General features: G+C 34.0%; 1 protein-coding gene and 1 long non-coding RNA gene across 6 annotated transcripts; both read left to right on the top strand.

The window, feature by feature from the left end:
* Positions 1–865: 865 nt before the first annotated feature.
* On the top strand, positions 866–15764 carry LOC127252884 (protein transport protein SEC23-like). The gene is made up of 12 exons (XM_051277255.1): positions 866–1959; positions 2130–2303; positions 7973–8134; positions 8554–8696; positions 9433–9508; positions 9625–9794; positions 10108–10189; positions 10774–10851; positions 13422–13583; positions 13669–13932; positions 14495–14599; positions 15203–15764. Exons 1-12 carry the CDS (start codon positions 1177–1179, stop codon positions 15350–15352), a joined length of 2349 nt encoding a protein of 782 aa, XP_051133212.1. The 5' UTR covers positions 866–1176; the 3' UTR covers positions 15353–15764.
* Positions 15765–17511: 1747 nt separating this feature from the next.
* Positions 17512–20504, top strand: LOC127252789 (uncharacterized). Of its 5 annotated transcripts, none has more exons than XR_007839144.1 (4): positions 17512–17859; positions 18388–19798; positions 19877–20062; positions 20132–20504. It is a non-coding gene; the product is annotated as an uncharacterized LOC127252789 (long non-coding RNA). The 5 variants fall into 5 exon arrangements; XR_007839142.1 differs by having other exon boundaries at positions 17514–17854; positions 19877–20053; XR_007839141.1 differs by having other exon boundaries at positions 17514–17859; positions 19877–20053.
* Positions 20505–23908: the final 3404 nt, after the last annotated feature.

The raw sequence follows: 23908 nt of genomic DNA, 5'->3' as shown, positions 1-23908 counted from the left end.
AATAATGTGATATAAATAGGTGCTGATGTGATGTTTTGAACATAAAATTGATTTTTAGTATAATATAAAAAATAAAAAATAGATGTTTGATTTGATATTTTTGAGAGAAAAAATTAGATAAAATTGGATAAATAGTGTAAATCCAATCCAAGTCCCTAAACAAACACACCCTAAATGTAATAATTATAAATATAAATATGTATACATACATACATACATTCATTCATCCATATTCCATATACAATCTTCACACCAGATTCTATCTTTCTTTTTCTCATCATATTTTCTTCTCGTCGGGGAGGAATCGGGTGCTGAATGAAAAAATGACCATGCTGAACATTTAGAATTAATTATTTTAATTTATATAATTAATTAAAATAATTAACATAATTCTATGTCATCAAATTAGTGCTGAATTTTTTCATTCCGCACCCAATTCTCTCACCCTTTCTTCATAATTCCCAATTCTTTGCATTCTTCTCTCCTAGGTTCATTTCAAGTATGAATAGTAGATTTATATGTTCACTGGCTTAGTCTATATATGTCTGTCCATAGCCGCTTAAAGCATGAAATCGGTAAAATTTTTAATAATTAATAATTATTAAATAATATAATTTGGATGTCATTTTTTTTAATTGTATTTAACATTCAAAATATTTTTAACTGTAGTGAGACCAACTAGCATTAATTATTAAATAATAATTTTTTTTGTATAATTATTTTCAGTAATTTTAAATTTTAAAAATACTCATTGGGAATTCATGACCAAATTGGACCAGTAAAAGGAAAATCATCTTTAGGGTTCCCAGGATTTACTCTCAGATGAATCCATTTGACCCCAAAATTTAGCAAATCTGCAGACCGACTCACCTTTTGTTTGCTACATCATCATCATCATCATCATCATCGAAATCTGCGTCTTTGTGGCTTGCTTGCCTCCTTCGATTCCGTCATCTCCTACACAGTGATAGACAACGCACCCCCACCCCTCTGACGTCGTTCTTCCTCCCTCCTCTCTCCGTCCGTTGGTGCGACCCGTTTCTAAATTGTCATCTGGGGTCGCCCAATTCACGAAATTCCGCGGAAATCCTTTTCCAAGAACGTGGAATTCACCTCAGTTATTAGATCATCCGTTGTTCTCTTTCTTCTGCTTCAATTGTACCATATTCCTTTCCCATGGCTGCGCCGGAGCTCGCCCAGACCGATCCAGAGGGGATTGAAGGAGTCCGGATGACGTGGAATAGCTGGCCGCGGACGAAGGTGGAGGCGTCCAAGTGCGTGATCCCGATCGCAGCCTCAATTCAGCCGATCCGCCCGCACGTGGATCTTCAGGTGCTTCCCTACCCGCCCCTCCGATGCAAGACGTGCTCCGCCGTGCTGAACCCGTTCTGCCGCGTTGATTTCACCGCTCGCATGTGGATCTGCCCCTTTTGTTTTCAAAGGAACCATTTTCCGCAGCATTATTCGTCCATTTCGGAGACGAATGTGCCGGCCGAATTGTACCCTAATTTCCCCTCAATTGAGTACTCGATTCAGAATTATCAGAATCCGCAGGGTTACAATCCTGTTGCCGCCCCACCTCCGATTTATTTGTTTGTTTTGGATACGTGTATGCTCGAGGAGGAGTTGGAGTTTGCTAAGTCGGCGCTGAAACGCGCCATTGGGATGCTTCCAGATAGTGCCATGGTTGGATTAATTTCGTATGGTACACAGGTGCAGGTCCATGAGTTGGGGTTTTCAGAGATGTCTAAGGTTTATGTGTTTAGAGGATCCAAGGATGTCTCAAAAGATCAGGTCTTGGAACAGTTAGGACTTGGCGCTTCTGGTGCTAGACGGATGGGGCCAAACATTCCGAAAGGTGGTGGTGGACTTAGTCCTGCTGCGGCAGGAGGTGGCCCCAATGCGGGGATCAATAGATTCTTGTTGCCAGCTTCTGAATGTGAATATACCTTGAATTCGGTATGGATGTATGTATATGTTGACATTCTAGCTACTTAGGAATGTTTTGCATTCTTTCCCATTGATTAGTTTAGTTGTTAGACCCGGGTCTGAAAGTTGCTTAAATATTTCCTAATTTGCTTTGGGTTGATCATTTGCTCATATTTTTATTTGCCTATTCCTTGGTATAGTTGTTGGATGAATTGGCCACGGATCAATGGCCAGTGGCACCAGGGAATAGGTCATTGAGGTGTACTGGAGTTGCTCTGAGTGTTGCGGCAGGGTTGCTGGGGACTTGTACAGCAGGAACTGGTGCGCGGATTGTTGCACTAGTGGGAGGTCCATGCACAGAAGGTCCTGGAGTGGTAAAACCTTTGCTGGATTTGTCAATTGAATCTTTTTCTGATATATATGATTTCTTCTATTATATTATTTGGTGGCACTTTTTGAGATATGCTGTTGCTTGTAATAAAATCTATGACATTGATAGATGACTCTTTATGTCTTAATTCCTTAAAAATGAGTATAATGTTGAATCAACATGGTTAAGTTGTCCATTGTCATTTTTTGGACAACTTGGGGCAGGAACTTTGAAACATAAATGAAAAGATTGGGATGGATAAGCCAAAAAGAAATCAAAGAGAAGCATTTTCCTAATTAAAAGGAAGAAAAATGCAGTTACGGGATTATCCTCTTTCTTGCATGACTTTGTTCTCTTGATTTTTCAACTAGATGACCAACCTGTGCATTTCATTTGTTTATTCTTGTTAGATTTAATTGTTAGATTAATCTTGTGTCTATACGCTTAATCTTTTCCACCTATTCTTTTCATCTCTTCAGCTTACTGTAGATTGTCTATAAAAAACTCTTGCGATTGTATGTGAAGTATCAACTTCGAGTGAATATAATCTTCCCTTTTCTCTATCTCTCATAACATCGTATCGAGTTTAACATCACTTTTTCTCTTCTACTTTATCCCGTGCCATTAATGCTCATTTGATTTTCTTTAATTAATCCTTGTCATCCCAATATAGAAATTGACTTCAGTGTCCACTTCAATGATTACCGACGGCCATGCCAACATTAGTCGTGTTTTTGGAAACACACTCTTATGCGTGAGAGTCACATCCATTCATCGGCCGTTAATTTGTATAGGTTTCGGTTGGTCAACTTATTTTCTCATTTTGAGTCCCAACGTGTGTTTTTTTTTTTTTTTTCTTGATTGATTGAAGTTATTCTCAGTTTTAATCCATGTGATTTTAGTTTCACTTTGAGGTTTTTGTCTAATGTGTTTTCTCATTTTGAGTCCCAACGTGTGTTTTTTTTTTTTTTCTTGATTGATTGAAGTTATTCTCAGTTTTAATCCATGTGATTTTAGTTTCACTTTGAGGTTTTTGTCTAATGTGTTTCTTGTGCTACGCATCCTGCAATGGGTTGTTGATGGTCAAAGAAAAGCTTTCTTGCAACCACTTTCTTAGGGGTGATTACATCACTTTATTACTCTAAACATCATGAAGAGTATGAAATTTCAAGCAATCAAAGAACAAACTTTTCTCTATGGCATTCATAGTTCATCAAGGTAACTTGATGGCTTGTCATATTTCTACTTCTTTGCGTCAACCTGTCCCGATAAGTTTTCTCTATGATGATTTACACTAGACCATTTATATAGAGCAACCACTAGGATTGTTGTTTAGAGTATTTGCAAGTTGAATAATTAAAGCATTGCATGGATCAAAGCAATCACTACGAGTATGGTTTGGGTGGTCTAGCACAATCATTAAAGGATTTGGGTTAGAACAATGTGAAGTTGATCATTTGGTTTTCTATTGATGTGGGAATGCTGGAATAATTCTAGTAATTGTCTACATTGATGGTATTATGATTATTGGTGTAATACCCCGGAGTTGAGGTGGTGCTAGGCTAATTCCCGTAGATGAGCCGGTATCGGGCCATCTGAGAGTTAGTAGTAATCAAATGGATTGAATAGACTACTTATGCCAACAATGTGCACATTCCTTTCGGAAGTTCTACTGAAAGAACTTTAGAGTTAAGCGTGTTTCCCGTGGAGTAATTTGAGGATGGGTGATTCCTGGGAAGTCTCCAAGAGTGTGCGTGAATGAGGACAGAAGTGCGCTGGAAGGACTCGTGTTGGCCCGTAGGGCCGGTCTACGATCCCGACACACCCGACTTTGCGTAGCTTGCCAGCCGGGGTGTCAGAGTTGGTGGTGATGTTGGAATACAATCATGAAATCTTTCCATTATTTCAAGTTTCATCTTAAGATCTTGGGTTACTTAGCTACCCTTTCAGTATTGAGGTTTCTTGTTCCAAATGGTCATTTGCTTATCACAATAAAATTATATGCTTATCTATTGAGTGAAATTGGGTTACTTGTGCAAAACCAACCAATAGATAGTCTTATTTAGTCAAATGTCAAACTTGATGTGAAGAAAGGAGAAGACTTACGAAGTTCAAGAATGCATTGGATATTTTTCGATAAATTATGATCTAAATGTCACTTGCCCAAAGATTTCTTTTGCCACATGTTTTGTTAGTTAAATTATGATATCACTCACCTCAAACAACCTGTTGGGATGCTGTAGTTAGAATTTTGCGGTACTTGAAAAGACCACAAGGCAAGGTCTTTTATATCAAAATCATGTTCATTCCACAGCATAAGGATATACAAATGTAGATTGTGTAGGATCACATGATAAAAGGTTCTCTTCTCGTTGCTACATGTTCTTTGGTGGCAACCTCGGGGTTTGTTCTTTTTACAACTTTTTTCAGTTTTTACTGTTCATTCCCACACTCCTTGATAAAAATACACTTTCCTCTCACAAAACCTCATATCAAACCACTATTTAAACAAAACACACACACACAAAAAAAATACAAACCAAACACACCTTTTATATCTTGAAAAATGCAAAAAATGACTACTGTTGCTTGTTCTATCATAGAATCTAAATATCAAGCGATAGCATATGCAACATATAGACTAATTGGGTTAATGGATCTTCTTGCTAAAATTTGTTTTTAGCATTAATCTTTTATGGAGCAATATGTAACAATCAATTGGCCATTCACATTGCTTCTAATTCACTCTTCCATGAAATAAATAAGTACATTCCAGTGTTTTGCCATTTTGTAAGTGAGAACAACATTTCATTCAAGTCATCTACGTCCAGTCCAATGAACAACTTGTAGATTTATTCGCAAGGGCTTTGGGAGGATCACAAGTGTGGTACATTTGTGACAAGTTTGGAACTTATGATATTTACACTCCAATTTGAAAGGAGTGTTGTACGTTGGTTTTTAGTTTAAATTTTGTGTCCGTTTATTTTGTTTGGTTTGAGGGAAAAGTTGGGGATGGGAGAGAAAATGTTTTAAAAAATGTTTTTGTTTTTTCAATTTTTTTTGAAGGGGTTCTTTCTTTCAAAATCCATGGAATCCGGAAGAGAAGGCAAATGGGTTTTTTTTTTTTTTTTTCCATTAAATTAATATCCTCATAATTGTTAAGTTATTTTATTTTATTTTTGTTTCCCTCGCCATTTTAATTAAACACAAAAATACTAATTTTTCTATACTCTATTTCATTTGAAGAGAAAAGAGGCGAGTGAAAATTAAAATCGTAATAGTGTTTTTGGTTCAAATAGAAGTGAGCGAAAGGGTTTGTTCTTTTTTAGTTTTTTTTTTTTTAATTTTTTTATGCAATCTCACCGTTGTATCTATTTTTTATGCAAAATATTACATTAAATAATTACACTTAAAAAATAATAAAAATTAAAACATAAAAAATGAAAAACACACCCAAAAGAAACTAACTTTACAATTACTGAAGATATAATTGGGAATTTAATGAAAATTTTGTAACCATTTTCTTTCCTTTTCGGAAGGGAAGGAAAACCCCCTCCCCTCTTAACATATTTTGAACCAAACACACTGTTTATGACATTTCCCTCGATTCCTCCTATTGTCTTGAACCATAAAGGGACCTCTTTGGTTTCCTGATCTCCCATGTAGCTTGTTTATACATAATCTTGCAATTGTTTTATAAAGTATCAAGTTCTTTCTATCTCTCTCAACAATTTTGTTACGTCTTTTTTCCATGTATTTTGTAAAGGGTATGCATTCCAATGATCATTTCACGAAGAAGAATATTGGGTTTGTTCTGAGGCTTTGAGTTTGTTTGTTTAGTGTTTTTAGTTTTAGTTGTTTTTTATGTTATGTCTGGGAAGCGTGCTAGTAATATATAAAAAAATAATATTTTGTGTAGAATTATTTACTTATTTGTTTTATATGATGTGGTGTGTGTAGGTATTGTATTATTGGGTAATATTAATCGAGAATCGTTTAGGTGTTTTATGTATTGGGTGAACGAACCTTTTTTTTCTTTAAAAAAATTGTCTTAGAAATTTTCCTTAATAAATATCCCAACCAACAACTATTTCATCTAAAAATCATTAAAACCATCCGTAAGAGATGGTTTGGTAATGTGGGGGTGAATTCGTGATCGTAAGATCATGGGTTCAAACCCCGAAGCCTCCATGTCTCGTTTGTTACATATGGTTTACCTAGTGTGATTTACCTCACCGGACCTAGTTTGCAGGCTATTAGCCGGGAGTTTACCTAGAGCAAAAAAAAAAAAAAAATCATTAAAACCAAAATCACAAGACACCTCTTGCATCCATGCATATATTCAAACAAATGTACTTAAAATGACTTCCGCAGCCTATATTTAATTATGAATTCATACAACCTTTTTTAGCATGGTCTATGAACAACTTAAATTAGATAGACTTTTGAAATAATAAGAAATTGTACGAAAGTGAGGTGAAATAAAGGTTTGTCTAGTTGAGGTGATAGTTTTAGGTGAAATAATGGTTAGGTGTGCCTGGTGCGATGTTTTGAATAAAAATGGGTATTGGATGTAATGTTTCTTTGAGAGAAATTGGGTGATTGAATATAAAAAAATTTGGGGATAAGTATACAAACCCGAAATCTTTAAATTATATAGATTATTTGATACCTTGCCAACTTTATTTTGTATGAATCTCAACATTCATGTAAGAATTACTTTAGTTTTGCTATGATCTTATGCAAAGTATTTTCTTTGTGTTTTTTTTTTTTATCTTTTGGAGAGGGTAAATTTATATAAAAGCTGAAGCTATAGGTTACGATACTAAGGAGATTGACAAACTAACAGAAACAACCACGAGAAGAAATAGACCTTAGAAACTATGGAAGGACTACCCAGCAACAAAAAAAACTAAATGAGAGACTCCGCTACATTTGAGTTTGCAATCCCAGCACATTTATGAGAGGATGATGGCTAAAATGGTCAGAAATTACTGCACTAATACAGGTCTGACTTGGTTTGTCTAATGCTGACTTGTGTGAGTTGATTTCCACCAACCACAACATAGGGGAGTCCAGGCAATAGAAAGGTGCATATAAGCATCTGTTTTTTTGGCACCAAAGGAATGTCTTGTAGATTGTTTACTAAGGAGATTAGAGAGATGACAAAGTGAGGGAGAAGTGCTCGGTAACCAAAAGATGTTCCACAAACACAGTAGATGCTCCCAAATGATGGAATTCAATTATTTTGCATTGAGTTCGTGGGATTGTCGTATTGTGTCATTTTTTTGCCAGCTCTAGGTGAATCCAACAGAACATTTTTTGAGTTGCACTCAACGACAATATGGGGCAAATGTCCTAACAGGAAAAAGACAACATGCTCAAGGGCATCTCAGCTTGCCATTATTTGTACGACATTTGAGTCTTTTGAGCCAATGTGTTCTCTTTAATGCTCTATTTTCTTCTTCTTCCCCTTTCAGCCGTTGTCATATTTTTCTGTCAAGTACTAAGACTGACGTCATGCAAATGTATTCAAGGGTCTGTCTTGCATTTTGAAGCAAACCCTTATATCCATGATAATTCTGTTTCTTGTCTTTCGAAGTCGCTTAGATATAGTTGCTATTAGTTTCTTTGAACTATCGGGCTGATCAATAAAGGGTGGTTTATTTGTAGATTGTATCAAAAGATTTGTCCGATCCAGTCCGTTCACATAAGGATCTTGACAAGGATGCAGCAGCATTCTTTAAAAAATCAGTGCAGTTCTACGATGAACTTGGAAAGCAGTTGGTTAATCAGGGGCACGTGTTGGATGTCTTCGCTGCTGCACTTGATCAGGTTAGTGATGATGAACTTGAATTGGTGTTGGATTTGGTTGTTTATTTCTACTACAGCTGTATAAACTTAATGTTACTGGAGCTTCATCTGATAATGGAAATCATAGTCTATAAGCCATGAATAGATTGTAGAGAATGGAAATCTATGTGAGTTTGCAGATTCTTTATTTTTATTTATTTATTTATTTATTTTTCTTTCTATTTTGTTTCTATGGATTAGTCACCTGTTCTGACTATTTTAAACGTTTAAAGTGTGATTGTGTTGCTGTCCCAAGAGAGAAGCGACTCATTGGAATACTTTTAACTGTGTATGAAAAGTATAATGTGATGCTGTTATATCTATTCATATTAATATTGCGAAGTACCTCTGTGATTAATTATTGCTACAATTCTTCTTCTACTTAATGTGCTAGTTTTCAGGTCGGCATTGCTGAGATGAAAGTAGCTATAGAGAAAACTGGTGGACTTGTAGTTTTGGCTGAAAGTTTTGGCCATTCTGTTTTCAAGGATTCGTTCAAGCGCATTTTTGAAGATGGGGAGCAGAATCTTGGACTTTCATTCAAGTAAGTTGTTAATATCGGATATGGGCAACTTGTTATATCTTTTGAATGATAGTCATTAGTTGTCAACACAGCTTCTGTTAATGCATTTACTTTTAAGAAATTGACTGGTGGAAGGCATCCTCATAGCTATTAAATGAAATGTCTTTTCTTGTTGTATTTGGATTCTTGAGTGACAGTTCTGTTTATATCTCTTTTAACTTTGTTATCTTTTCAGTTATGACACAATTTAGATCTTGAGTTTTTAACCATAGAATTGTCTTTCTGGTATGCGGCTGTTGCTGTCTTGGAAATTTCAGCTTGCCTATTGTAACGAACAATCTTTTGTGTTCTATGTTTGGTGTTTTGTTTGGAAAAGTATCAGCAGACTTGGTTAATATATTTCCTCGAGTTCATGATTCACACCCTTGGCGACAACATTTTATAACACAAGTTTTATTGTAAACTACAGCACAAAAAATTATAAACACTAGCTCTGATATTCTATTCCAATTGTTTCAGTGGAATTATTTTCCCAACTATTGATATTTAAAAATTGATACATCTTGAATCTATTAAGCCTCCATTTTGGTGTTGATATATTCATTACGAGAACAACTAGGAGCCAATACTTCGAAGGGGGAGGCTTGCTGAATTGTCCAATCCTTCATTTCTATTCAATCCATCCGCATATTATTTCTACTGTTATTGTGAGGAATTATGTTCACAAGAAAGTGATTAAAGATACAATGTTTTCTAGTGGCACATTGGAGATCAACTGCTCAAAAGATATAAAAGTTCAAGGAATCATCGGACCATGCACATCACTTGAGAAGGTGTGTTCTTGTTCCTTATGTTCATAACTTACTAATAAATTGCCCACTTCGGCTTCAGTTTGTCAATGTTGCGGTACTAGGTATATTCTTATACTGATCTATGAGCTTTTGTGCAGAAAGGACCTGCTGTTGCCAGCACATTTATAGGACAGGGGAATACAACAGCCTGGAGATTATGTGGCCTAGACAAGAATACTTGCTTGACTGTTTTCTTTGATGTTTCTTCGACTGAAAAGTCTGATCCTGCTGGGTCAAACCCTCAATTATACATACAGTTTCTGACAAGGTACAGATAGTTTGCATACCTTTCTTTTCTTAGGAATATAACTTTAAAAATCTTTCAAGATGAATAAATGTGAACAAAAAAGTGACCAATCTGCTGTCAGTCCATTCTGAATTTGGATGGAAGGATATTGATAGCTGGTGTGTCTGTCATAATGATTTATGTTGTACATTGTTTGACTTGTTTTCCATGTTATAATGAATTTACACTTGTTCCTTAATTATGGTTTATGCTTGATCATCGTTTTACCTTTTTTCCATGTTATTTTGAATTTCCCCTACTTAAATTGACACTAAAAAGCTCCCTTTGGGCACAGTTATCAGAACCATGATGGTCAGATGCGATTCAGGGTCACAACTGTTACTAGACAATGGGTGGATGGTGCTTTGGGAAATGAGGTGGAATATTAGTTTTCTCTGCAACTTAACATGTGAAAAAATTGTGTTTCTTGTTAAAAATCAACGTATACATCTATGGAATGTTTTTTTGTAAATAATTTTAAGTAGAAATTGTGTTTGTTCACCAAGTCTAGACGACTTTATGTGAATATTACAATTTGAAGCATTAACTGTTTGTATTTGAATTTTTTTCCTGTAAGTGTAACACTTTTGACTATGAAGATGACTGCTAGCATGTTTCAAAGGTAATTTAGATTTTAGTATAATTTGTCATTAATGATAGATATATGGATTATTGTCTGCAAATATGTTTAGCTTTCAAAGGTGAAATTTCAAATTGTTTTTTTTTTTTTCCATACTATATGCGTACACTTTCTAGCTACCCGCAATTGTTGTTTACTCTGATCTCTTCAAGTTCCAATTCTTAGGAGAATGGTCTCATTTAATCATATTTATTTCCAAATACACTTGTTAATATTTTTTGTTTTGCTTTGTAATTGACTCTTCAGATTATTTTCTCACTAGTGTGAAATTCTGTGAAACTGAAGTTCATGTGATGTCATTTCTAATTTGTTTCTGAACAGGATTTGATTCAAGGATTTGATCAAGAAGCTGCTGCTGTAGTTATGGCTAGACTGGCATCGTACAAGATGGAGATTGAGGTAATATTATGAGGAATTTTGGTAACTGTGGGAAGCATCTTGCATCCCTGCAAATTCTAACATGAAACTATAAAATATGTTCTCTCTCTCTAGTTTTCATCTTCATCAAGAAGAGGATAGAATATTAAAGCTTGAGATGGCAATATCGGTTAGAACAAAGTTGATGAATCGCTCTGACCATTGGTCAATTGTCAGTGTTAGTTTAAGCCCGTTTACTCTGTTTAAGTTATTGTCTGTAGATTTACTTGTGCTAGTTCTCATGGTTGAGAAATAGAATACATATTTACATGGTATCAGAGTAAACCATTATTAGGGTTTTAGCTACCGCACCACTGCTGCTGCCCAAAAACCTTAAAATTTGGCCAAAATTCTAATTTTTCTCTCATGCCTATTCTGGTAATTTTTTGACCCAATCAACACCAGTCTTGTTTCCGTCCACCAGCTTTGCAACCCATGGTCATTTGCTGTCTGTCCTTCATGCGGCTCCACGTGCTTCCGACCTGAGCTGTTTTTCTCCTTCTAGCAGATTTTTCTTCCGTTTTTGCTGCCTCCTTCCGAAACCTGCCATATCATTATTGATGTCAAGATGCGTCGATCGGCATTTTAGTCGCTCGCTGAATTCATGCGTGTGCCACATGTGCCGCCTCTTGTTTGCTGGATTATTTTCTACAAAAAAACAAGAAAAAGGAATATACGAAATCCTTAATTATCTCCATGGCTAACTAATCTAAACCATTCAATTTCCAAGCAATTACAATTTAGAAGTCACATTGTCAAGGAGGTGTTATCTTGTTGTGTGGACACCGGGTATGAGTCCTCAAACAATCAACTTGCAAACATGTTGACAAAATCCCTTAGAGGTTCTCATTCTTAACTTTATATTAAATAAGCTTGAATCGTATGACCTGTACACACTATCTCGAGGGGAGTGTTAGATTAGTAGCCTTTTTTTTTTTTTTTTTCCTTTTTCTCCTTTTTTTAAGTTTAGGTCTGTTTAGGTTGCTTTGTATGTATATATGCATGTAGTTCATCATTGAGAAAATAGAATATATATTTACCGTTGACAAAATTATTAAAGGAAAATTAAACTGTTATAAGGTAACTTGTAATATGAGACAACATTCTTTTGTCGGTGAACTAAAAAGGTGAAATATATTTACTTGTTCACCTAGAGCGATTGCTCAGTAATTTGCGTGCCAGGGCTTGGGGCATGCATTTTGTTTTTCCTTGAATTTGATTCATGAAGTAAACATGGTATCTTTTCATCTTGCATATTCAATTGTATGTCATCCAAGTATCCAAAATCTTTCTTTCTACTTATTATAAATCGAGAGTACTTATCTGCATGGCTACAGAATTCTGAATTCAAGATTGGTTGATTTGGTCTAGTTTAGGCGGTCATCTCATGCTTTTAATTGTATGTAAACTATTTTCTTCGATGAATTATTTTTCCCCCCAATTTCATTTTCTAGCTCATTCAATATTTGAAATTACTAGGAGAGTTCCTAATAAGAGTCGGAAGAAATATTTTCTGAAACGATTCCAAGTAGTACATTACTTGATGGCCTTTATACATGCATCTTTTGCTTTAAATAGTAAAATTTCATATATCCCCTATTTATTATCCAATATATTTGAATTGTATCCATTGTTTTAACATATTTATGCGGAAAGGGTTTGATGATCATTCAATATTTTTTAACTAACCTTTATTTCACTTTTGCTCTCAGTATTTTTTGTACCTGTACTCTTTTTCACAATTCTCTTTTATCTTTTTTCTCTATTATATACATCCTTTAACATTCTTTTTTCTCTTCTGCAATTTTAACTGTTTTTTTTCCATTTCTTCCATAAAGTATCTCCTTCCTATATTATTATTCTATTATTCAATACTCAGTTAAGTTTTTCAAAATTTTCTTTATTTTCACTCTATGGTAACTTAAATGATTCTTTCAATATAAAGTTTTTCATTTTCTTTTCATATTTTACAGTGCATGTACTGTGTTTACTTGTGTTTTCATTTATATTTTCACACTAATTCAATCTACAGCGCTATCCCATTTTCCCTTAAAAAAGAAAAAATCACATAAAATAACTATTTTTCGTTCAAAACATTACTTCCAACATCTTCGATTTAAAATTTTCTCCAAACAACCCATAAAGCAAGCCTTTTTTTGCATGGTGTATGTGTGTTTTTTGTTTTTGTGGCTGAAATTATTGTTTGATGTGATGTTTTGTATGAAAATTAGTATATTTTTTTGGGAACTGCGAGGTGCATATGGGAAAAAAGACCCTAAGTAAATGCACCTAGGATATATATTTAGAATGTAAGGTCTTAGAACTGTGTAGGTGTTTAAAACCTATATTTGAATCCTTTCCTTAACAATAAGTGTATGTTTTCGTTATTTGCATTTGCTTTGACAGCAATTGCATCCTTAACTTTGTGGCTCAACAGCACTTTTGATTGGTGTTTGGTCATATAGAGAATGAAAGCAAAGTGTATAATATTTCATTCTCTATATAATTATTACTTGACCTCTTGCACTTTTGATTGGTGTTCCGTTGTTCAGGAAGGGTTCGATGCCACGAGATGGCTGGATAGGAGCCTGATTCGTCTATGCTCAAAATTTGGAGAGTACCGAAAAGATGATCCTGCCTCATTCTCTTTAAATCCATGTTTTTCTTTGTTCCCTCAGTTCATGTTTAATCTGCGTAGATCACAGTTTGTGCAGGTAAATTGCTAGTAATATCTATTCTTGTCGTTATATTTTGTTTTGCTGGATCATACTTTGATCTTTATCTTTATGTTTCATTCAGGTATTTAATAACAGTCCAGATGAGACAGCCTATTTCCGCATTCTATTGAATCGGGAGAATATAAGCAATGCTGCAGTCATGATTCAACCGTCATTAATATCATATGCATTTGATTCATTGCCTGCACCAGCTTTACTTGATGTCCAATCCATTGCAGCTGATCGCATCCTCTTACTGGATGCATATTTTAGTGTAGTTATTTTTCATGGAATGACGATAGCTCAATGGAGAAATATGGGCTACCAGAATCAGCCAGAACATCAGGTATATCTTCAAGTTTACTGATTCTTGTGTTGATAGTGAATGGATGGATATTTATTATCCATACTCTTATAAAAGGGAAGGTGTTACGGTGTCATGAAATGATAGGACTGTATGGATCTGCTTCATCTTGATTAGTAAACATACATGAATATGTACATGGCTTGATACAAAATCCATTTCCATGTGGTAACTCCCATAAATTGTTTCTTTCTGAAAGTTCCGTGTGTTTGTTTGGGTGATTTGATTTAATTTCTACTGTTCACAAAAAAATTTGCCTCTTAAAGAAATCAAACCACACACTTATTTTATATATTAAAATCAATTTTAAGTTCAAAAGATCACATTTATTCCTATTTATATCACATCAAACAACTATTCAAATTAAAATTTTTTATATTCAAATCAAAACCTCCAAACAAACACACCCTTGATTGTTTCTATTGTTAGTTTTACTATGCACCATCAAAAAATTCTTGTGATCATAGTTGTGTTGTGCAAATCTTTTGCAGTTACAATGTGAGCTTTATCTTATCAACACATTTGTTTATTTTGGACGGTATAGGGTTTTGCCCTCCTGTTACAAGCCCCTCATGATGATGCCCAATTAATAATTCGTGACCGCTTTCCTGTACCTAGACTTGTAGTCTGTGATCAACATGGCTCTCAGGTAATCATTATTTCCGTTTTCGTGTCTGTATGATCTGCAATTAGGTTTGTTTAATTAAAATTGCCAGTTTTCTGATTGGGATGCATATGATTACCTGTTTCTGTATGAAAGGTCTTGTTCCTTTCTACTTTGTAGAATCTTTGGTTAGGTGTATTTATATCCATTTTTACTCTATTTCATAAAACTTCAGTATATAGTTTTTGGCAATGCAGCAGCTTATGATAAAACAAGGTACATTTAGATATGTGAATGTTTTATTTTCTACAGGATCTTACAGTCTTGGTTCAGTATGATATTCTGATTATTCTCTGTAGTGTTCAATGTTTATCTATGCCACACGCCACTTTCTCTATGAGTTTCTAGGATATTACTCATGCCTTTTGTTATCTTATATGTTTTGTTCAAAGTTCGAACTCTGCCTTAGTTTTGTGAACAACCTCATTAATAATATCATTGCCCTTTTTGCTGATTCTGTCGTAATAATCTCTGATCCTTGTAAGTTGCATATATATTTCAAAAGGTTGGTTTTCCTTGTTTCTTTAAGCTTTTTTTTTTCCCATCAATTATATATTTGCATGTTTATTCAATGCTTGCAATCCACAGGCAAGATTTCTGTTGGCAAAGTTGAACCCTTCCGCAACCTACACCAATGCACATGAAATGAGCACTGGCTCTGACATTATCTTCACCGATGATGTGAGTTTGCAAGTCTTTATTGATCATCTTCAGCGGTTGGCAGTCCAAGGTTCTTGAGAGTAAGTGCAGCATGTTCAGTGTGTATAAGTTTCACTTTTCTCATCTCAATGGTTTCTTGGTTTATATATCGAAAAATCCAGTGTCATTTTACTACTCCCATTTACCTATATTTGAACTGTGAGGAATGAGGTTAGGCAGGCCATCTACTATATGAGCAATATGTGGTAAAGACTGTTTCTTATAGTTTTCGGTTCTTTTGGGAAGCCTTGAAGGGATTTGTAATTTTAGTAGAATTGGATTTAAAGCAGCCATAGTTGTAAGTTAAACAGGACAATTTTGGACTGAGAGCAGGGGGTAATCAGGCTATATATTGTTAATTATTGTGCTACTATTTTATTTTTTATTTGTGATTGAATTAAAGGACTGTGATGAGTAGTCCAGACTTATAATGGTTAAATGGTTTTTCAGATTTGAGTTTTTATTTTTGTTATCTTCTTTTTCATTTCAGTATTTTAGCTGTTACAGCATTTTATTCATATAAGATGATGACCCACACTATATTTGTGTTTCTTTACACCAACTTCATATTTCTATTATTTGGACTGAATTTTTCGAAAAATAATACATTATTTCTTCTCACAAAATATCTTATTATATATATTATTTTAATATTAAATCCAAATAAAAAAATTTCAAACTTTGTCAAAAGAAACACAATTGCCATTTCTTTTTTTCTTTCATTTTTTATTATTTTTTTATTTTCCCTATATTTTCCTAGTAATATTCATATCACTTTTCTCTATTCATTTTGTTTTAAATTCTAATTGCATCAATTTAAACAAATCTTTAAATCTCAATGCTTTTTTCTTTTTCTTTTTTATTCTTATTTTGTTTATAAAGAGTGATTAGATTTCATGTCACTTATTAATATAAACATATCATTTAAATCTTGTGAAATTTAATATCATCAATACATTAGATTATAATATCATATTATATTAAAATTATTTTAAATTTTAAATTCAAGCTTTTATGCCAATTAACTTATTATTTTGTACTACTACAGAGTGTTAAAATAAGATGAAATAGTTGGTTAAAAAAAATAAATTAAGAGTAGAGTATATGCTTAAATGAAGCTGAAAATTGTTCAGTCATACCCGACATGACATAGGCATCGCATAACTATTACTCCTCAAAATTTTATAATTAGTTATTAATTTTTTACTAATTTTTTACTAATTTTTAAAACTTTTAAAACACAATTTGTTCCTTTTGGGAATTTCGGTGATTTTGGAAAGTTATCTGTATACAATTATTTTACAAAAATATAATATTCCCTAAGTATTAAAAGAAATAAACTTCTTTTTTTATTATAAAAATAGACTTTTTTTTTTAATAATAATTATACTATTTTTATCAATTTTTTATTATAAAAAACTATGCATACTATATTTAAAATCGTACAAAAATCAAATACTTACTTTTTTTTCACAGAAAAAGTACATATGTGTTCTTTTTATAAAAAATACTCTAACATATATATATTTTTAAAAAAATAATATTATACTCATTATTTTTATATTACTTATATAACATTTTAGTAAAATATATTTCTCTTCAAATCAAAATACAAGACAAACAACATATATTTTTGCCGAAAAATATAATAACTGAGATTTTCTTTAACCGAGTTATTTATAAAACTTTAGAAAGAACAGATCTTAACAAAAATATGAACGATTTTGTCTCTCATCTAGTGTAACTTGCATTTTTTGGACCCATATATATGACAGAGCAGTGGTGGTTTCACATGCTATTAATAAAAAGAAAACAAATAAATTTTATATAATATTAAAGAATAATAGTATTATATTGACAATTTATGTAAAAGTGTTTTTAAAAAGACTAAAATATTCTCATTTTATATAATTATTGTAAGAAATTGGAAATAATTTTGTAAAAAAATGGGAAGTTTGTTATTAAATATGGAAATTAGACGAAAAATGACAAAATGAAACTATTGTTTTGAAATGAATGGAGTATTATTTCTAAAGAAAAAATTTGAGAATGATAAAAAAAAATCAAACGATAAACACACCAAGAGTTTGTAGTAATTATAAAGTAAAATCAATGCTATTCATTTTGTATTATCTTTATGAATTTATATCAAAATATTATTTAAATAAAAATTTAAATTAATATTAAAAAAAATTTGCCTCGTAATATGATGTGTCAAAGGGGACGACTGACGTTGACGGGTGAAAAAGGAAATTTGCATACAATGGTTATTTTTTTCTTCCATTTATTTATTTCTTTTAATAAAAATTTCTAGGTTTTCTTTCATGAAATACGAATAGAAATTCCCATTTCATTCATCTTTGCTCAACATTGCGATTCTTCCTCAACTTTCTCACGCCGCATACGATTTCGGCCGTCATCATCCTACGCTTCAAGCTCGCCTCGGTGGTTCTGCCTTCGTCGTGCGGCCGGAGAGCCGAAAGATTTTCAATTTGGAAACTGTAAAAGAAAGTCTCTCTCGCATTCTCTTTTTCTGTTGCGGTAAGGTGTGTTAGTTTAATTTTTTCCACTACTGGGTGAACTTGATCTTTGGATTTCATACCTGTAGAAATTTGTGGTGATTTGGTTTCGATGTTGATTTCTCTTGGGACTTGGTTGAATAATATCACATGTTTTGAATTTTTGATATATTTTGGCTTCGCTTTCAAAATTGAAAGGAATTAAGAACAACGTTCCTATGAAAATATGGATATCTAATTCTATGTTGGGTTGCAATTGCAAACGTTGGTGGGTATACTTGTTACTACAAACCGTGTGAAAGTTGAAATCTCTTGGAAATGTAATACTACGTGTAATTGAAAATTGTGTCTATGTTTGTCAGTTCTAAGAGAAATCTGATTTATATTTGTTGATGTATTTTTTCAACAATAAAAAGTAAAATCCGAAAATAGGGAATTATATTCGAATTTGATATAATTAGTGTCTGATATTATGAATCTTTAAACACTGAATGTTACAGAAAATTTAAATGATGATCATGAATCACTGACTTCTGACTTTGTTGTGGTTTGAAGATGATTGAAGATGCCGGTCAGTTGCAAATCCCAATCCTTAAATATTCTTTAGAAATGGTACTTGGAACCGTCGCCCGAACGGTTACAACGCCTCCTCTCAACCGTCTGCTAACTCCTCTTTTGCTGACACGTGCTCTCAACCGACCAAGCTATTATTCTCACTCGCTCTCCGCAGCATCCGACCTCCACAACAACCAACAATTCGAACCAACCGACTTGTCTATCCGATCGCAAACCAACCGACTTGTTGGTCCGACCACAGACCTTCCGACTTATTGGTCCGACCGTAGACCTTTCAACTTGTTGGTCCGACCACAGACCTTCCGACTTGTTGGTCCGACCTCAGACCTTCCGATTTGTTGGCCCGACCGCAAATCTTCCGACTTGCAGACCATCTGACTTGTTGGTCCGACCGCAGACTTTCCGACTTGTTGGTCCGATAACAAACATTCCAACTTGCAGACCATCCGACCCGCTGACCAACTGACCTGCGGACCGTCCGACCTGTAGACTGTCCGACTTGCAGACTTACCGCCCTATGGACCATCCAACCTGCGGACTTTCCGACCTGTAGACTATCCGACTCGCAGACTTATCGTCCTATGGACCATCCGACTTGCGGACCGTCCGACCTGTAGACCATCCGACCTGCCTATTTTCTCAAAAAAAATGCCCAGTTTACCCGATTATCTTGAAATACCCCTTAAAAGTAACAGACCCAATTACAGGCCCACTTTTTCTTCTAACTTGGGCTTTTTAACCTAATTATAAATTTCATACGTAACAATAATATTTAAATTCCACAATCCATGTTTTCATTAGTTGCTGTAGGTAATTGTTCCGGGGAAAGAAAGTATTGACAAATATAACTGTTTAGCCTAGGTTTCTTTCATTGCATGAGTAATTTATCTTATTTACTGTGTTATATTAATATGCATTCGTATATCTTTATTTGCTTGTAAGAAAAAAAAAAAAAGGTATCCAATTAAAACTAGTATTTTGGTTGTTATAAGAATGATTCTAGGAACTTACGACTAGGAAATGCATGTCATTTAAAGATTGTTAAATTTTAGCGAGTATGCCACTTTTATTGTACAGTTGTATGAGATTCTTATTAGACATGTTCATATAAAGTTCAATTACTTTCGTCGGGCCGACTGCAATTGATTTGAAGCGTCCAATTGGAGTTAAAAAGGCGAAGGCTAGAAAAAAATTCAAATAATCAATGACAACGAAGGATAAAGAATCATGAAGAGTCTAAGTATCGGTTGCTCGAACAATTACTGCTAGTTTGATGAAACCTGAATCTACAAGTAATAAAAGATGGTCCAGAATTGAGGAGTTTGATCGAAGAAGTCAAGTGCAACTAGATGATGAATATGAGTTGGTCTCTAAAAGATCTAAAAAGAAGGTATTTTCAGATATTTACGGTTCTATTTTTTAATTTTTGATTTCGTGTTATGTCAATCTCATTTACTTTTACTTTCAGGATTCAATAAACACAGAAAAAAATATGTGAATATAATGAAAGAGCTTGAAAACATGAGTGACAGGCCGATGGCTTCAATAGCAAGACTAGAAGAACTGCATGAGAACAATATACGCACCGAGTATTAAGAGAAATTATACAAAATGCAGAATGAGCAATTGTAGTACTGCACACGAGGTTATAACAGTATGTATATTTATTTTTTTTCAAATACAACATTTTGAGATTTTGTTTGCTGATCTTGTCCAATTGTAGGGTTGCAATCAATTTTTCAATCGATTGACGAAGCAAATCCTCTGAATGCGGATGTGGCCTATACCAGTGGCAGACGTATGGAGAGTCGGAAAAGGCTTTTCTATGAGACAAGTGGAGATGAGTGTTCCACGGAGAAATGAACACCTCATTATGTGTTTGTGATGCAAGGTATCTTTATTTTGTACTTGAATGTGCTATATACTTAATTGTGCACGTTCGATCTTTGTTTTGTGTTTGTTGTATATTTGTAGATCTCGTATGTATGTCATGTTCGGTATACAATGCTACCTTTTATGGTGCACGTTTTATATCATTTTGTGCTTGTTGCATGATTGTTGAATGATGCTAGATAATGCTTATCCCATTTCACCTTATATTTTGGTTTGTAATTGCATGCATGCATAATACATAGACAATTCATATCCTATTCCATACTGCACGCACTCAGACAATTCATATCTCATTTCACCCATATTCTGAAGGTTTAGTTGTTTGCTTCATACATGTATATACTAAAAAAAAGGACAAAACACATAGACGGTGCATTTAAATATACATATACACATGTATAATTTCTAGACAATGCATTTATATATATAATTTCCAGACATATTTCATATATTCTAGGCAATGCATTTATATAGATATATAACCTCCAGACAATATTTTACATAAATGTATTTATAAATTTCATTCAACCACTTATATACATATATATAATTCAGACAATGCTTTTATACTTATATATGAAACTTCCATCAAACCATATATATACAACTGTATCGCCTCTTCCATTGCAAGGCAACACCTACACAAAATGTAATTTCATAATGCTCATCAGGCCTAACTTTGATATCTATTGCAATTCGGCATGAAAGCAACATAAGACTAGCCGACACGACAGTACACAAAAATTTAACAACAAAGATCATTTCGTTGGACCTAGTAACACAACACGTGAATCACAAAATATTTTCCCGACATCATCCATTGGTGGTTAATGAGATCATCCCGTAGTCTTCCATTAGTTTCCGTTTTGCGGATTCTACCCATTCTAATGCGATATAGTAAGCGAACATCTTCAACTGATTGTGCTCGCTCAAGTAAAATTTGCTCATCTTCTATCGTTGGAATCCAATCAAGTAGGTTGTTGCCACGCTCATCTTCAATGATCATATTGTGTAATATAATACACGTAGTAATCACACGGAGGAGGTCACTTATTTTCCGTATTCTCCCTGGCATGGCCAATATACGTCATTTCTATTGGAGTACACCAAACGCCCTTTCTATATCTTTTCGGCAGGCTTCCTGCGTAGTTGTAAACGCTTGTTCCTTGGCGATGATTGGATTTATCACCGTTTGAATAAATATTAAATGTTTCGGATATATACCACCCGTTAAATAGTATGGTAAGTTATAATGCCTATCATTCACCTCGTTGTCAACCGGCGGTACTGTTCCATCTATCTACTTGTTGAACAGAGGCAGATGATCCAAGATTGTAACATCGTTATTAGTTTTGGACATTCCAAAAAATGCATGCTAGATCCACAAATCTTGGGAGGCGGCTGCCTCTAATATTAGTGTCGGGTATCCATAGCGTCCGTTGTATTGGTCTCTCCAAGCCACAGGACACACATCCCACTGCCAATACATGCAATCCAAAGATCCTATTATCCCCGGAAATCCATGTTGTCCATTTTCAAATAGTAGTCGCGCTATGTTCTCATTGGTCAAATCACGCAAATATTGCTCCTTAAATGTTGTGATAATTGTATCACAGAGCTCCATGGTTGCGACCCGTGCTGTTGGTGCTCCTATTTTTATAACTTCATCAACACTATCAAAACAATAACCATATGCGAGGATACATAGAGCGGTCATAATTTTCTGTATGAAAGAAAGACTTGTTCGACCAGTACAATCCGATCGTTGAGTGAAGTAAGGGTTGTTATTGCATACCTCTGTAAAAATTCTTATGAAAAGATCTCATCGCATTCGAAACCTTCTTATGAAGTAAGACTCAGGGAAATGTAGAAGCTCACACAAGTGGTCCGTCCACAAATCCTCGTGTCTTCATTCCCTATCCCTATATATGTAATTTCTTTGTGTTGGAACTGTCATCGCAACCATGTTAGAAATGGCAGGCAAAATCACGGACAACCATTTGCGCTGTTCTTGCTTCATATGTAGTAGTTGATGTCTTCGACGACGGCTGTGTAATACACGTCTTCGTGCTACAACAAAAAAGGAAGTTGTTTCATCTTCATCCTCGGATTCTATCTCATGCCCGTCCATAGACCAGAATCACTCCCAAATGATCAAAGATCTAAACTAAACCAGGAGAACTACAAAGTAGTTTTATCTTGTTGAAACTGGAAAGATGGAAAAAATACAAACATAATAGTGTAAATGAAAATTAACATAATGTGGTGGTTATGGATAAATTTTATAGATGTCTGATGAATCTTAATAATAAATAGTGTGATGTGGTGATTGTGCTTCGATCCTATCTAACTTGACTTTTCTCCTCTACCTACATTTGTAACACACTAAGAAACCATGATGTTACCTAATACTCACACATCTAGTACACTGCCTATATATTTAATTTCCCGTCCACTTACTTTATATTTATTAAATGCGATGTACATTGACAAGATACAAAACAGACGATCTATTTGAATTCTATTACTGAAGTTCTTATGTAGCTTGCTCTCTTTTGAATTGTCAACTCTAATTAATGTCATCCCATCCAATGGTCATTACATTGCATCACATCTAAAAAAAATCTTATCTGCACCTTATGCAAATTCATTGTTGTATGTTCTTAATACAAATAGAATCTTATATCAACCTACAAGAAAAATTAATACAACACAAGTATATTTATATACATATATATAGAACAAAAGTCTTTATCCACATACAAACATACAATATATGATATGATGTGATGCATAATTGAAGCATGAACGGATATCAGTATTTGAGTTGGGCAATTAATTATACAACATTGAATTTGAACTAATTTATTAATATTCATAAATATCCTAAAACCCACATGTTGTTATGGATCAATAATTATATAACATATGCAAATTTATACTCCCATCTTAAGCAAGCAGATCCATTTCACCTTAATTCAAATCATCATGATTGATAGTATGACATTTATACTTACTTTAATTTGGTGGGATAAGTATATAAGTGACACAAAGTAAATTAAAAAACTTACTACATAGAATCGATTGTCAAACAAGCCCCTTCACACTTCATTCATCCATCCACCCACACACATAGTTTAGTTGGGTATGATACGATAATAGTCTTGCATAGATGACTTGAAAATAAACCCAATAAATTAACACTTCAACAAGACAATGCCAAATTCATTTAATTATATAATAATCATCATGCAAATATATATGCTTATTTAATTTCAAATTTTAGAACAAGTTAAATATCAATTGTTTATTCTTATCATTCCACATCCGAAGATCAATGAGGAAGCTAAAAACTTTTGAGTGTTCAACCTTCTGCATCATTCTAGACAGATCTAACCTGCCAACTGCATGAATAAAAAAACAAGAAGATGTATACCCCAAGTAATTAGGTTCATCACAATTGTACATACAAAGTAAATGTATTTTTCAATAGATACAACCTGCCAAGTAGTTCAATTGGTGATACCTTGGGGTACTTCACATTACAACACGAGCTCATAAGTGAAATTGTCAGGCCAAAACCAATGCTTCTATTTGTAGAACTTAT

Source organism: Andrographis paniculata, unplaced genomic scaffold (assembly GCF_009805555.1).
Source record: "Andrographis paniculata isolate CXL003 unplaced genomic scaffold, ASM980555v1 Contig49END, whole genome shotgun sequence".
In the NCBI taxonomy this organism is placed as follows: Eukaryota; Viridiplantae; Streptophyta; class Magnoliopsida; order Lamiales; family Acanthaceae; genus Andrographis; species Andrographis paniculata.
This window is presented reverse-complemented; position numbering and strand designations above follow the sequence as displayed.

Bases quoted from the DNA above. Each gene is read 5' to 3' on its own strand.
- LOC127252884 (XM_051277255.1), top strand. From the start codon at position 1,177: ATGGCTGCGCCGGAGCTCGCCCAGACCGATCCAGAGGGGATTGAAGGA. The intron at 8,697-9,432 runs GTAAGTTGTTAA...AATGTTTTCTAG, and splicing joins AATCTTGGACTTTCATTCAA to TGGCACATTGGAGATCAACT. The intron at 9,509-9,624 runs GTGTGTTCTTGT...GCTTTTGTGCAG, and splicing joins CATGCACATCACTTGAGAAG to AAAGGACCTGCTGTTGCCAG.